General features: G+C 42.1%; 1 protein-coding gene across 1 annotated transcript in view; it reads left to right on the top strand.

Annotated features, from left to right (window-relative positions):
• The first annotated feature begins 9,130 nt into the window (after positions 1–9,130).
• NUDCD3 (NudC domain containing 3) overlaps positions 9,131–14,413 on the top strand; it is a 102,105-nt gene continuing 96,822 nt past the window's right edge. The window contains exons 1-2 of the mRNA XM_053608964.1: positions 9,131–9,568; positions 12,791–13,113. Coding sequence (XP_053464939.1) covers positions 9,377–9,568; positions 12,791–13,113 — 515 coding nt within the window. The 5' untranslated portion in view covers positions 9,131–9,376. The remainder of the gene's footprint in view (positions 9,569–12,790; positions 13,114–14,413) is intronic.

Consider the following 14,413-nt stretch of genomic DNA (forward strand, 5'->3'; position numbering starts at 1 on the left):
TTTTGTTGTTGTTGCAGTTGTCATTGTTGGTTAGCAGGTCTGGGCTGACTTCAAACCTGTATGTGGCTGGCCATGTAACCACTGTGCTATGGGAGCCAAGTCAATAAATGTGACTTTTGGGGGTTGCGGAGCAAGATGGCAGCCAAGTAACAGCTTCCTTGCATCTGGGCACCGTGAGTCTGGGGATATAGGACTCCAGGCATCTCTGGCTGGTGGGATCTATCATCACCCCTGAGAGGATACAGGGAGTCAGCGAGAGACTTCTGGACCCCAAGAGAAGGACTAAAACAGTGGAAAACCGGCAAGTGGTCGCGTGTGTTCAATCCGTCTAAACCCGCCCGCAACTGTAAGTTCAGTAGCAGCGAGACTACAAACCAGAAAGGCCTTACCTGTGAACTGTTTTGGTGTCTTTGGATTTGGCACTCAGCTGAACTGCCTTGGGGAGAGCCTGAGCGGGAGTGTGGAGAACTGTGGCCTTTGTCTAGGGCCCCAGTCTGAGCCGCTGAGCCAGACGGAGCTAATAGTGCTTGGCTCTGGGTCACAGGCAGACATTGTGAGTGATCTGCCCCAGCAAGCTCCGCCCTCAGGGTCGCAGAGTTGGAATTGGGTGGGAGCTGGTAACCCAGCGACCAAGTAGCCTAAGGGCGGGGTCTGAGCCGCCCTGCAGCCCTAACCCTCGGGGGCAGAGGGAGACCAGTTTTGACACACAGGGTAAGTGGATAGCCACTTCAGCAGTGATTCCAGCGACAAGCACTTCCCTGAGAAAGCTTCTGCTCAGTAAGTGAACAAGTTCAAAATGCCTTTTAAGTGGGCTGAAGAGAGATTTAGGGTGTCTACCTGCTGGGGTTTGAGAAACTAGCAGTCTCCAGTTGTATCAGAACTGTGATTAACATCTCATACCCCAGAAGACCACGTGTTGCCCAGACAATATTCAATAACATATACATACTGCTTTGTTTTTGGTTGTGTTTTTTTTTTTTTTTTTTGGTTTGGTTGTTTTGTTTTATTTTGATGTTGTGGATTGTTGTTTTGTTTTTTAAGTTCAACCTTTTCCATACAGATCCTTTTTCTTGCTCAATTTTTCTAGTTCAATTATAATTTCCCATTGCTGACTATTTCAATAATTAGAACTTCATTTTTGTTAGTGTTTCTACCGCTATTATTTGGTTTTTCCAGCCAATTTCATCCCGTAAAGTTTTCTGTTTGCTTGTTTTGGTTTGATTTATAGCATTTTCGTCTTTCCTCTCTACTTGGTGGAGGTGGGGTACTGTGTCTGATCAGGTTAGCAAAGAGCTGCTGACCTCAAGGGAACCACCCAACTGGGCACCCCCAGAAGGTGGCTTTTCTTTTAAGGTTGTATCAAAGTACCCTACTGTACACCTATATTGCTCTGTCTCCCGCTTTCTGTGCCTCTCTTCTTTTTGTCAATATTCCTTTTACCCACCCCCTCTCCTTTCTCTATTTTTCTTATCACTCGGTCCTCCTTTCTTTCATCCCTTTTTGCTCTTAAACCTTCTCACCCTTCTGGTCCTGTAACCCTTAGTCCACAGAGACGAGAACTTAAAGAGCAAGAGGAAGTGAAAGGAAAATTAGGGCAAGGAAACAAGTAAAAGAAATCACCCATGAGGAAGAATCAGCAGAAAACTACAGGCAACATGAACAACCAGTCCAGAACAACCCCACCAAGGGACCATGAGGTAGCTACTGCAGAGGATTCCACCTATACAGAAATGTTAGGAATGACAGAAAGGGAATTTAGAATACACATGTTGAAAACAATGAAAGAAATGATGGAAACAATGAAGGAAACTGCTAATAAAGTGGAAAATAACCAAAAGGAAATCCAAAAACAGAATCAAATCAGAGATGAACGATATGAAGAATATAAAAAGGATATAGCAGAGCTGAAGGAAATGAAACAGTCAATCAGGGAACTTAAAGATGCAATGGAAAGTATCAGCAACAGGTTAGACCATGCAGAAGAAAGAATTTCAGAGGTAGAAGACAAAGTTTTTGAGATAACTCAGATAGTAAAAGAGGCAGAAAAGAAGAGAGAGAAAGCAGAACGTTCACTGTCAGAATTATGGGACTTTATGAAGCGTTCCAACATACGAGTTATAGGAATTCCAGAAGAGGAAGAAGAATGCCCCAGAGGAATGGAAGCCATACTAGAGAATATTATAAAAGAAAATTTCCCAAATATCACCAAAGATTCTGACACACTGCTTTCAGAGGGCTATTGGACCCCAGGGTGCCTCAACTCTAACCGAGCTTCTCCAAGACACATTGTGATGAACCTGTCCAAAGTCAAGACAAAAGAAAAGATTCTGCAAGCTGCCAGGAGTAAGCGCCAGTTGACCTACAGGGGCAAATCCATCAAATTGACTGCAGACTTCTCTAATGAAACTTTCCAAGCAAGAAGACAATGGTCATCTACCTTTAATCTACTTAAACAGAACAGAATTCTGTATCCTGCTAAGCTAAGCTTCAAAATTGACAGAGAAATCAAATCATTTACGGATACACAAACATTGAGGAAATTCGCCACAACAAGACCAGCTCTACAGAAAATACTTCAACCTGTTCTGCACACTGACCACCACAATGGATCAGCAGCAAAGTAAGAACTCAGAAATTAAAGGACAGAACCAAACCTCCACACTGATGCAAAAGATAAAACTAAGCAATGGACTCTCACAAAATAAGACGAATAGAATACTACCACACTTATCAATTATCTCAATAAATGTTAATGGCTTGAATTCCCCACTGAAGAGACATAGATTGGTTGACTGGATTAAAAAACACAAGCCATCCATTTGCTGTCTGCAAGAAACACACCTGGCTTCAAAAGACAAATTAAAGCTCTGAGTCAAGGGTTGGAAGACAATTTTTCAGGCAAATGGAATTCAGAAGAAAAGAGGAGTTGCAATCTTATTTTCAGATACATGTGGATTTTAAGCAACTAAAGTCAAAAAAGACAAAGATGGTCACTTTATATTGGACAAGGGAAAAATACAACAAGAAGACATTTCAATTCTAAATATCTATGCACCCAATTTAAATGCTCCCAGATTCTTGAAACAGACCTTCCTCAGTCTGAGCAATATGATATCTGATAATACCATCATAACAGGGGACCTTAACACTCCTGTTACAGAGCTGGACAGATCCTCTAAACAGAAATTAAACGATATAAGAGATTTAAATGAGACCCTAGAACAACTGTGCTTGATAGACATATATAGAACACTCCACCCCAAAGATAAAGAATATACATTCTTCTCATCACCCCATGGAACATTCTCCAAAATTAATCATATCCTGGGACACAAAACAAATATCAACAGAATCAAAAGAACTGAAATTTTACCTTGTATCTTCTCAGACCATAAGGCACTAAAGGTGGAACTCAACTCTAACAAAAATGCTCGACCCCACCCAAAGGCATGGAAATTAAACAATCTTCTGTTGAATAACAGATGGGTGCAGGAAGAAATAAAACAGGAAATCATTAACTTCCTTGAGCATAACAACAATGAAGACACAAGCTACCAAAACCTGTGGGATACTGCAAAAGCAGTTTTGAGAGGAAAATTCATCGCTTTAGATGCCTACATTTGAAAAACAGAAAGAGAGCACATCAACAATCTCACAAGAGATCTTATGGAATTGGAAAAAGAAGAACAATCTAAGCCTAAACTCAGTAGAAGAAAAGAAATACCCAAAATCAAATCAGAGATCAATGAAATTGAAAACAAAAGAATCATTCAGAAAATTAATGAAACAAGGAGTTGGTTTTTTGAAAAAATAAATAAAATAGATAAACCATTGGCCAGACTAACGAGGAATAGAAAAGTAAAATCTCTAGTAACCTCAATCAGAAATGATAAAGGGGAAATAACAACTGATCCCACAGAGATACAAGAAATCATCTCTGAATACTACCAGAAACTCTATGCCCAGAAATTTCACAATGTGAAAGAAATGGATCAATATTTGGAATCACACCCTCTCCCTAGACTCAGCCAGGAAGAAATAGAGCTCCTGAACAGACCAATTTCAAGCACTGAGATCAAAGAAACAAAAAATCTTCCAACCAAAAAATGCCCTGGTCCAGATGGCTTCACTCCAGAATTCTATCAAACCTTCAAGGAAGAGCTTATTCCTGTACTGCAGACATTATTCCAAAAAATTGAGGAAGAAGGAATCTTCCCCAACACATTCTATGAAGCAAACATCACCCTGATACCAAAACCAGGAAAAGACCCAAACAAAAAGGAGAATTTCAGACCAATCTCACTCATGAACATAGACGCAAAAATTCTCAACAAAATCCTAGCCAATAGATTACAGCTTATCATCAAAAAAGTCATTCATCATGATCAAGTAGGCTTCATCCCAGGGATGCAAGGCTGGTTTAACATACACAAGTCTATAAACGTTATCTACCATATTAACAGAGGCAAAAATAAAGATCACATGATCCTCTCAATAGATGCAGAAAAAGCATTTGATAAAATCCAGCATCCTTTTCTAATTAGAACACTGAAGAGTATAGGCATAGGTGGCACATTTCTAAAACTGATTGAAGCTATCTATGACAAACCCACAGCCAATATTTTACTGAATGGAGTAAAACTGAAAGCTTTTCCTCTTAGAACTGGAACCAGACAAGGTTGTCCTCGTCACCTTTACTATTCAACGTAGTGCTGGAAGTTCTAGCCAATACAATTAGGCAAGACAAGGAAATAAAGGGAATCCAAATTTATTCCCTTGGAAAAGGGAGTAGAGGAGGTCAAACTCTCCCTCTTTGCTGACGACATGATCTTATACTTAGAGAACCCCAAAGACTCAACCACAAGACTCCTAGAAGTCATCAAAAAATACAGTAATGTTTCAGGATATAAAATCAATGTCCACAAGTCAGTAGCCTTTGTGTACACCAATAACAGTCAAGATGAGAAGCTAATTAAGGACACAACTCCCTTCACCATAGTCTCAAAGAAAATGAAATACCTAGGAATATACCTAACGAAGGAGGTGAAGGACCTCTATAAAGAAAACTATGAAATCCTCAGAAAGGAAATAGCAGAGGATATTAACAAATGGAAGAACATACCATGCTCATGGATGGGAAGAATCAACATTGTTAAAATGTCTATACTTCCCAAAGCAATCTACCTATTCAATGCCATTCCTATCAAAATACCAACATCGTACTTTCAAGATTTGGAAAAAATGATTTTGCGTTTTGTATGGAACCGGAAAAAACCCCATATAGCTAAGGCAGTTCTCTGTAACAAAAATAAAGCTGGGGGCATCAGCATACCAGATTTTAGTCTGTACTACAAAGCCATAGTGCTCAAGACAGCATGGTACTGGCAAAAAAACAGACATAGACACTTGGAATCGAATTGAAAACCAAGAAATGAAACTAACATTTTACAACCACCTAATCTTTGATAAACCAAACAAGAACATACCTTGGGGGAAAGACTCCTTATTCAATAAATGGTGTTGGGAGAAGTGGATGTCTACATGTAAAAGACTGAAACTGGACCCACACCTTTTTCCCCACTCACAAAAATTGATTCAAGATGGATAAAGGACTTAAACTTAAGGCATGAAACAAGAAAAATCCTCCAAGAAAGCATAGGAAAAACACTGGAAGATATTGGCCTGGGGAAAGACTTCATGAAGAAGACTGCCATGGCAATTGCAACAACAACAAAAATAAACAAATGGGACTTCATTCAACTGAAAAGCTTCTGTACAGCTAAGGAGACAATAACCAAAGCAAAGAGACAACCTACACAATGTCTGATTTTCAATCAGACAAAAGCTTGATAACTAGGATCTATAGAGAACTCAAATTAATCCACAGGAAAAAAGCCAACAATCCCTTATATCAATGGACAAGAGACATGAATAGAACTTTCTCTAAAGACGACAGACGAATGGCTAACAAACACATGACAAAATGTTCATCATCTCTATATATTAGAGAAATGCAAATCAAAACAACCCTGAGATATCATCTAACCCCAGGGAGAATGGCCCACATCACAAAATCTCAAAACTGCAGATGCTGGCATGGATGTGGAGAGAAGGGAACACTTTTACACTGCTGGTGGGACTGCAAACTAGTACAACCTTTCTGGAAGGAAGTATGGAGAAACCTCAAAGCATTCAAGCTAGACCTCCTGTTTGATCCTGCAATCCCATTACTGGGCATCTACCCAGAAGTAAAGAAATCCTTTTATCATAAGGACACTTGTACTAGACTGTTTATTGCAGCTCAATTTACAATTGCCAAAATGTGGAAACAGCCTAAATGCCCACCAACCCAGGAATGGATTAACAAGCTGTGGTATATGTATACCATGGAATACTATTCAGCCATTAAAAAAAATGGAGACTTTACATCCTTCGTATTAACCTGGATGGACGTAGAAGACATTATTCTTAGTAAAGCATCACAAGAATGGAGAAGCATGAATCCTATGTACTCAATTTTGATATGAGGACAATTAATGACAATTATGGTTATTGGGGGGGAAACAGAAAGAGGGAAGGAGGGAGGTGGGTGGGGCCTTGGTATGTGTCACACTTTATGGGGCAAGACATGATTGCAAGAGGGACTTTGCCTAACAATTGCAATCAGTGTAACCTGGCTTATTGTACCCTCAATGAATCCCCAACAATAAAAAAAAAAAAATAAATAAATAAATAAATAAATGTGACTTTTCATTATTGTTTAATGAAATGAGCAAACATTTGGAAAGAGCTGCATAAGACAGTGGACTAACAATTTCAAATGACTAATGCATAATGGTACAAAATTATGTATTTATGTAAAGATGTATTCAAAGTGGATGATAGATTAATGGGTATTAATGTAGAAGTTTATAGATAGGATTTTAGATTCCATATTGCAGGTAATCTCTTTAAGAAACTACTACCTGTAGAATTTTAATGTAGTTTTTTTTTTTTTTTTTTTGAGACAGAGTGTCACTATGTCATCCTGGGTAGAGTGCCATGGCGTCACAGCTTACAGCAACCTCAAACTCTTGACTTAAGCGATTCTCTTTCCTCAGCCTCCCAAGTAGCTGGGACTACAGGCACCGGCCACAATGCCTGGTTATTTTTTGGTTGTAGTTGTCCTATTGTTTGGCAGGCCCAGGCTGGGTTGGAACCGGCTAGCTCTGGTGTATGTGGCTGGCACCCTAGCCGCAGAACAGGCACCAAGCCAGATTTTAATGTACTTTTAAAGGTGAATACCTACATTTACTTGAAAAGACAAAACCCTTTTTTAATCTGTAGGAGATTGGATTTTTTTCATATACTTCATTCAAAACAATATATAGCAATGCAGGGAAGCAGATGAGAATTTTGTCTTCTATAAAGCCAGAAATTAAAGAGATTTACAAAAATGTAAAAGTACGCTACTCTTCTCTTTCATTGCTTTGAAGAATATTGTTTCGTAAGTGTTTTATAGTTATTTTTTTGTTGTTGTTCAGACAGAGTCTCACTGTCACCCTTGGAAGAGTGCCCTGGCATCACAGCTCACAGCAACCTAAAACTCTTAGGCTTAAGTGATTCTTTTGCCTCAGCCTCCCAAGTAGGTGGGACTACAGGTGCCTGCCACAATGCCTGGCTATTTTTTGTTGCAGCTGTCATAGTCCTTTAGCTGGCCCCAGCTGAGTTTGAACCCACCAGCCTAGGGGGGATTGTGGCTAGCCCCGAACCACTGTGCTACCGGCACTGAGCCAAGTTATTTAAAAATGAATAAATATTTTAAATTTTTCTAAGTTTTAATTTCTAACTGAATATTGATAAACATAACTCACATAAACAAAAGTTCTTTGGAGTGCTAAACTTTTTTTTTTTTTTTTGCAGTTTTTGGCCAGGGCCGGGTTTGAACCTGCCACCTCCTATTTATTCATTCTATGGGGCCAGGGCCCTACTCCTTTGAGCCACAGGCGCCTCCTGTATTCAACAAATTTTAAGAGCATCAACGGTTCCTAAGTAAAAGTTTCAGAACCACTGTTCCGGGGTAATTTACCAGAGTTTGATTTTGTTTACAATTCATTATATTCCATACACCATGAAGATATGTTAATTTGTCATTTTAGTCCACTAAAGGTGCAAATTATTTCTATTCAATAGACAAGATAACCTACAGTTTACCATCCTTGCAGAACACCATGCGGCTTTATAGCCAACTTAACAATGTTACTTCAATGTTTTCTCAAAATGTTTATGAATATTCAGTTTCTCAAAATGCTCTTTGAACCAGAATTACCGTATCCCCGGTTCCTCCATTGATTAATTTGTTGAGTAAATCTTGGACAGGTGTCCATTATATATCTGTATGTGTCAAGTTTTCCAAGACTATAGCTTGAGACACTAATGACACGTATATGACGTGTAGACGTGTACATATACCATATACAAACACGTATATATTTTACAGCGATGGAATACGAGATTTCCTATTCTGGGCTTAACTCTTTCCATTTAACATACGTTTCTTCTCCTTTTACTTGCCACCTTGAAATTCTTTTGATGCAATAGCTTGAGTTTCATTCACAGCTGTAATTAATAAGAAATCCATACGACCCACATATATGCATTTTCCCTTTCCTGGCCACTAACAAAAGCTTACCGCAGCGGCTTGGGGCCCGTAGCACAGTGGTTACGGCGCCATCCACCTACACCGAGGTTGGGGGGTTCGAACCCGGCTGGGCCAGCTAAAGCAACAATGACAACTGCAAAAACGACAAAAAAAAGCCGGGTGTTGTGACGGGCGCCTGTAGTCCCTGGTACTTGGGAGGCTGAGGCAAGAGAGTCGCTTAAGCCCAAGACTTTAAGGTTGCTGTGAGCCGTGACGCCACTGCACTCTACCGAGGGCGACATAATGAGACCATCTCACACAAATAAACAAAAAATAGCTCACCGCAGCTCCAGTATCTCCTGGCACCACATAACCGGAAACACGCCACGCTCCACCGACCGCGTGACATCCCCTCCCCCGGGTCAAGTGACGATTCCCTCACCCAAATTCTTCCGCCCGCTTCAAGCAAGGCGGCCAGGCCTCCCTCTGCGCAGCAGACACTGGTCTCCTGGCGCGTAGGAAGTACGTTGCGACCCACACTGGGCTCTTTTACCGAGAGCTGCTGGAGTGGAAAGGCGAGCGAGGCAGCAGGGTCCGGAGAAAGCAGCCGTGGGCCGCGGGGCGTAAGGAGCGCGGGCTGTAAATTCCGCGGCCGCGCAGTCCGGCGGAGCCATTGGCCGGGCACGCCGGAAGTAACCAATTGGCCGGTCCGAGGCGGCCCCAGCGTTGTGGATCTTGTCTGGGGCTGGCTGCGAAATGGAGCCGGGCGCAGCTGAGTTGTATGACCAGGCTCTGCTAGGCATCTTGCAGCACGTGGGCAATGTCCAGGACTTTCTGCGCGTGCTTTTCGGTTTCCTCTACCGCAAGACTGATTTCTACCGCCTGCTGCGCCACCCGTCGGACCGCATGGGCTTCCCGCCCGGGGCTGCGCAGGCCTTAGTGCTGCAGGTGAGGCGGGCGGGCCCGCGGTCTAGGGAACCGCCGCCTGGGCCTGCCCCCGACTCCCGGTCCGAGCGTGGCCGCCCCTCCAGTTCTCTCGGCCTGTTTTCTTCTTTTCCTGGGGCCCTTTGAGCGTGGCTTTAGTAATTTGAAGCGCAGATCGGATGTCAGGTTATTCTGCTGAGGGAGCAGCCGAGGCCTGCCCAGGACGTCTTGAGGTGTCAGAGGGGTAATCCCCTGTTGAGGGCTCTGCTCGGCGTTCCTCAGTGCATACCCCTCACAGTGCTGGGGGCTCCTAGTCAGTAAAATCCGTGCAGGCCACACGAGAGGACGGCTATTCACAACAGAATCCTGCACGCCCCTGAACTACCAGACTCTGGAGGTGGTAGGGATGACGGTGGCTTTTTGTTGATCAGCGGGTGTGGCCGCTGGTTTGAAACGAAACTTCCCAGGTGGTAGACAATCATTGTAGTGATTATTAAGTTTCAGTTGGACTTAAATGCATCTCAGGTTAAATGTATTGTACTCCTGAAGCACTGTTAATAGTCAGTGAAGTTGGGCACTTGGAATGCATTAGTAAGCCAGCGTTTGCTGAATGTAGTTTACAACTGTCAACGTGCCATGGGCACTGGTGATGTAGGTGTTTAAGTACTGGCCTCTCTCCTTGTGACGCTTAACCGTTGAGAGAAAACACACAAAGTAATAGAGAACTCTGCAAGGCCAATTATGTGATAGAGCCTGTTTAGAAGAAAAGGAATATGATAGTTGAGAAATAAAGATGGTTTTGTAGGTGGGACTTTTGCTGAGATGGACAAAAAAGTATTCAGCCAAGCACCCTGAGTCAGTTTGTAGAAACCAAAAAAGATACAGATGCTGATACCTCGAACAATTCTCCAGAACTTTACAGTTTATAAAGTGCTTCATATGTTACCTCCTGAAGGCTTACTGTCGGCTACAGTTTGATCAGGTGAAACCAAAGTTTAGAATGTCTCCTTAGGATTTTTCTTTTTCTGCCCTGATGTGATGGCTGTGCTGAAATTAGGAAGAGAGGTTTTCACTCAGCAAGAGCTAGTGAAAATTGCATTCCGTTTCATAATATATTAGCATGTTTTAAGACAAAAAGTTTAGAATGGCATGCCATTTATTACATTCGATAAGTCTGTATTTCATCTACAGTCAAATTTGAGAGTGTCTCTTAGTAGAAGTCCTCAGCATAAGAATTGAGAAAGCTGGCTATATTTTATTTCTTATGAAACTTACTGGGAAATCTTGGGGGAGTCACTTCATCTCTTGTCAGCTGAGAAAATTAACTGGAGGTCACAGATTGGAAGGTCTTTCCCAGTTCTGAGATTCTATGACTCTAGAATAAGCACTGAGAACATGTGGCAGTTGTGGTTTCTGTAGTTATGTGAGAGAGCTTCCTGGTGGTGTGGATAGACAAGTCAGAGCAGATTGGATGTACTGAGTGAGTAGAGACAGTGGACACAGTAAGGACCATCCTGGGTGCCTTTGTTAGAAGTCCCAGGTATTAGCATATTAGCAGAGAGTCCTTGTTGTTGACTTGTGTTTGTAGAGTTAAGATGAAGATCTGGGGCATCCGGAGCATGAGTAGCTCTAAGGGCAAAGGACCCAAAGTGTCAGAAACATGGGTGCTAGAAGTGAATCAGGGCTTCTGATTATCTGCAGAAGTAGAAATGGGTCTGACATTGTTTCCAGTTTTTAACCTTTTAGGATTTCATTAATTTTCCTCTGCCTACATCATCTCTGCAGTTTGGTGCTTTCTGTGTAATTTTTTATTTTACTCCTTTGCTGGCAAGATCTTGGGCAAGTTACTTACAATCTCTTCAAGTTTTATTTGTCCTTATCTTTGAAATGTGGATGCTGTCATCTTCCCAGGATTTTTAATGTTTGTATGAGCATTTGACACAGTTCATGTGTTAGCACCCTTTTGTTCATCTTCCTGTGCAACCCACCAAACATTGTTATTTGGTAACTGTCTGCATTCTAGCTCTTTGGAATCTGATTTCCCTGCTGGTTTCCCAGGCGAATCTCTCAGTTTTCTTCCCTAGCTACTACAGGAGCTGTTGCTTTTTGTTGGTGAGCCTATTCTTGGAGCTGTAGCATTTTCTCCAGTGGTTCCCTATGGAAGAAGTGGCTCTCATTTAAGTTCTAATTGAGATCCTCTTTGTTCCAAGAAGGCTCCTTAGATTTCTTTTATTGGAAATGTCATTACCACCCACAATCTTGACAGGGCATCGAAGGATCCATCATATCCCTCTTGTAACAGAGTTGTCACGTGTAGGTCTGTCTTGACTGTACTTTTTGGTAGGGAGGTCTTAGCGCCTTCATGACTGTGACTATCCCAAAAAAGGTTAAGGACTTATCTATGTATTTTGCGTTCTTACAAGGCAGGAGTTGTCACCTTGTGTTCCTTGCACATTTTAGGCACATAGTGGATGTTTATTGAATTAAATGCCCAGGCCTCCCTTCAGCCCTTGCTATTCAGTGAAAGATAGCAGCAGTCCAGTAAGCCTGGTGCATTTTGTGGATTAAAGGTCAACATTTTCTTTTTTCTTTTTTTTTTTTGAGACAGTTTCACTTTGTCGCCTTCGATAGAGTGCTGTGGCTTCACAGCTCACAGCAACCTCAAACTCTAGGGCTTAAGCGATTCTCTTGCCTCAGCCTCCCAAGTAGCTGAGACTACAGGTGCCCAGCTGTTTTTACTTTTTGGTTGTAGTTGTCATTATTGTTTGGCAGGCCCGGGCTGGACTTGAACCTGTCAGCTCTGATGTATGTGGCTGATGCCCTAGCCGCTGAGCTACAGGCATCAAGCCTAAAGTTCAACATTTTCATCTTTAATTTGTGAATGTGAATTTTTTGTGCTTTTACACCTATAGTGCCAGGACAGTGTGTTCTTTGCATTGTGAACAAGACTGTTAGGGGTCTGTAAAAATGATGACAGCCGAGGTAACCTAGCTGCTCATAAGCATCCTTGAGGTATTGGACATACGGCTATTAACCTTGGCTTGTCAATTTTTGGAACCCTCTTGTTAGAGTGTTTTCTATAAGCTTTTGTTGAAATTGCAGTGCATTTCCATTTTGCCAATGGGAAAACTTTCTGGTCTACTGCTTTTTAGTTTTTTCCTTTACTAGGTTTTGCTACATTTCTATAGAATGTGTAGTACATTGCTGGGCAGATGAACTGATTGCTGGATTGCTGTGTGATTTTAGGTATTCAAAACCTTTGACCACATGGCCCGTCAGGATGATGAGAAGAGGAGGAAGGAACTTGAAGAGAAAATCAGAAGAAAGGAGGAAGAAGAGGCCAGGGCTGTGGCTGCTGCAGCTGAGAAGGAGCTGGTCCCAGCACCAGTCCAGGAAATAGAGATCAACCCTACCACAGAATTGGATGGAGCTTTGGAAGTAAAGAAAGTGCAGCCTTCAGGCCCACAAGACACTGTGCAGGAGGTTGCCCATGGCTCAGATGAGGCGGAAGCTCCAGGAGCAGTGGCTGATGCTCCTGAAGTCCCTAGGGAGCCCCCAGCTCTTTCTAGGTAGGAATTCTTATTTATTGCTTCCTTCTTTCTTGCCTGACATCTGGTGGTTGGGTTTGTCAACAAGTCATTCTTATTTTGTAACACACCAATTCTTTATCTCAGCATGTATTTAGCTCTTAGTATTTGCAGACTCCATTACAGTCCTTCAGTAACGTAGGATGAGAAGTGATTTGGCTTTAGTCATCTTTATCTTGCTTCCTTATAAAGTAAGGTAAGGTAATAATCTGTTGACAGTTACACAACCAATTAAGAGCCAGAGCCAAAATTAGAGTACTTGGCCCACCTTACAAAGACCTGACTTTGTGTGTAGAAGCTTAGCCTCAGTGTCTCGATTCTTTGTATTTTTCTCCCTGCAGGAGTACTGCTGGAGTGTGCCCACAATGCTCGAGATATAATGGACACCAGTCTTAAATAGAATGGATTCACATCCTGGCTCTACTACTTTCTTTTTTTTTTTTTTTTGTAGAGACAGAGTCTCACTTTATGGCCCTCGGTAGATTGCCGTGGCCTCACACAGCTCACAGCAACCTCCAACTCCTGGGCTTAAGCGATTCTCTTGCCTCAGCCTCCCAAGTAGCTGGGACTACAGGCACCTGCCACAACGCCCGGCTATTTTTTGGTTGCAGTTCAGCCGGGGCCGGGTTTGAACCCGCCACCCTCGGTATATGGGGCCGGCGCCTTTCCGACTGAGCCACATGTGCCGCCCCGGCTCTACCACTTTCTAAATGTATTACCTTGGGCAAGCAATGTAACCTTTATGTTTCTTGGTTTCCTTCTCTGCCTTTTCTGTCTGCCTTATTGGGCTATTGTGAATTTTAAATGAGCCAGTGGTCAAGTAGCTAATGAGTGGTTGAGCTTGAATATGACACCAAGGTTCCCTGAATGAAACCTTGTTCTATACTTGTACTCACTTTTCAGGAGTTACATTTCCTGGGTACTCTAAAATTAGGTTAGACAGTCTCGTGTAGCCTGAGTAAGATAAACTGATACCTCCTTGTACAGGAATTGTGTGGCATTATCTGCCCAATAGCTGTCATCCTCTGGCCTGCTTTGTTTTTAGGAAAATCTTCTCTCTCTCTTTGGCAGGACTTGTTTCCCCACTACCTTGACTGCTCTTCTATTCTCACTCTTTGCATGTTTTCTCTAACCTGTTTGGAGGAAGTTTTTGAATTTTTGAATTTAGTTTTTAGTTAATGAAGCAAAGTGAATAACTTGGAATGACTTATAAAATATGGAAGAAGAGAAAATAAGTTTTGTAAAGACAAGTTGGGGCAAGACTGCAAAGTCTTAATTAAAG

The sequence above is a fragment of the Nycticebus coucang genome, chromosome 11, assembly GCF_027406575.1.
Source record: "Nycticebus coucang isolate mNycCou1 chromosome 11, mNycCou1.pri, whole genome shotgun sequence".
In the NCBI taxonomy this organism is placed as follows: Eukaryota; Metazoa; Chordata; class Mammalia; order Primates; family Lorisidae; genus Nycticebus; species Nycticebus coucang.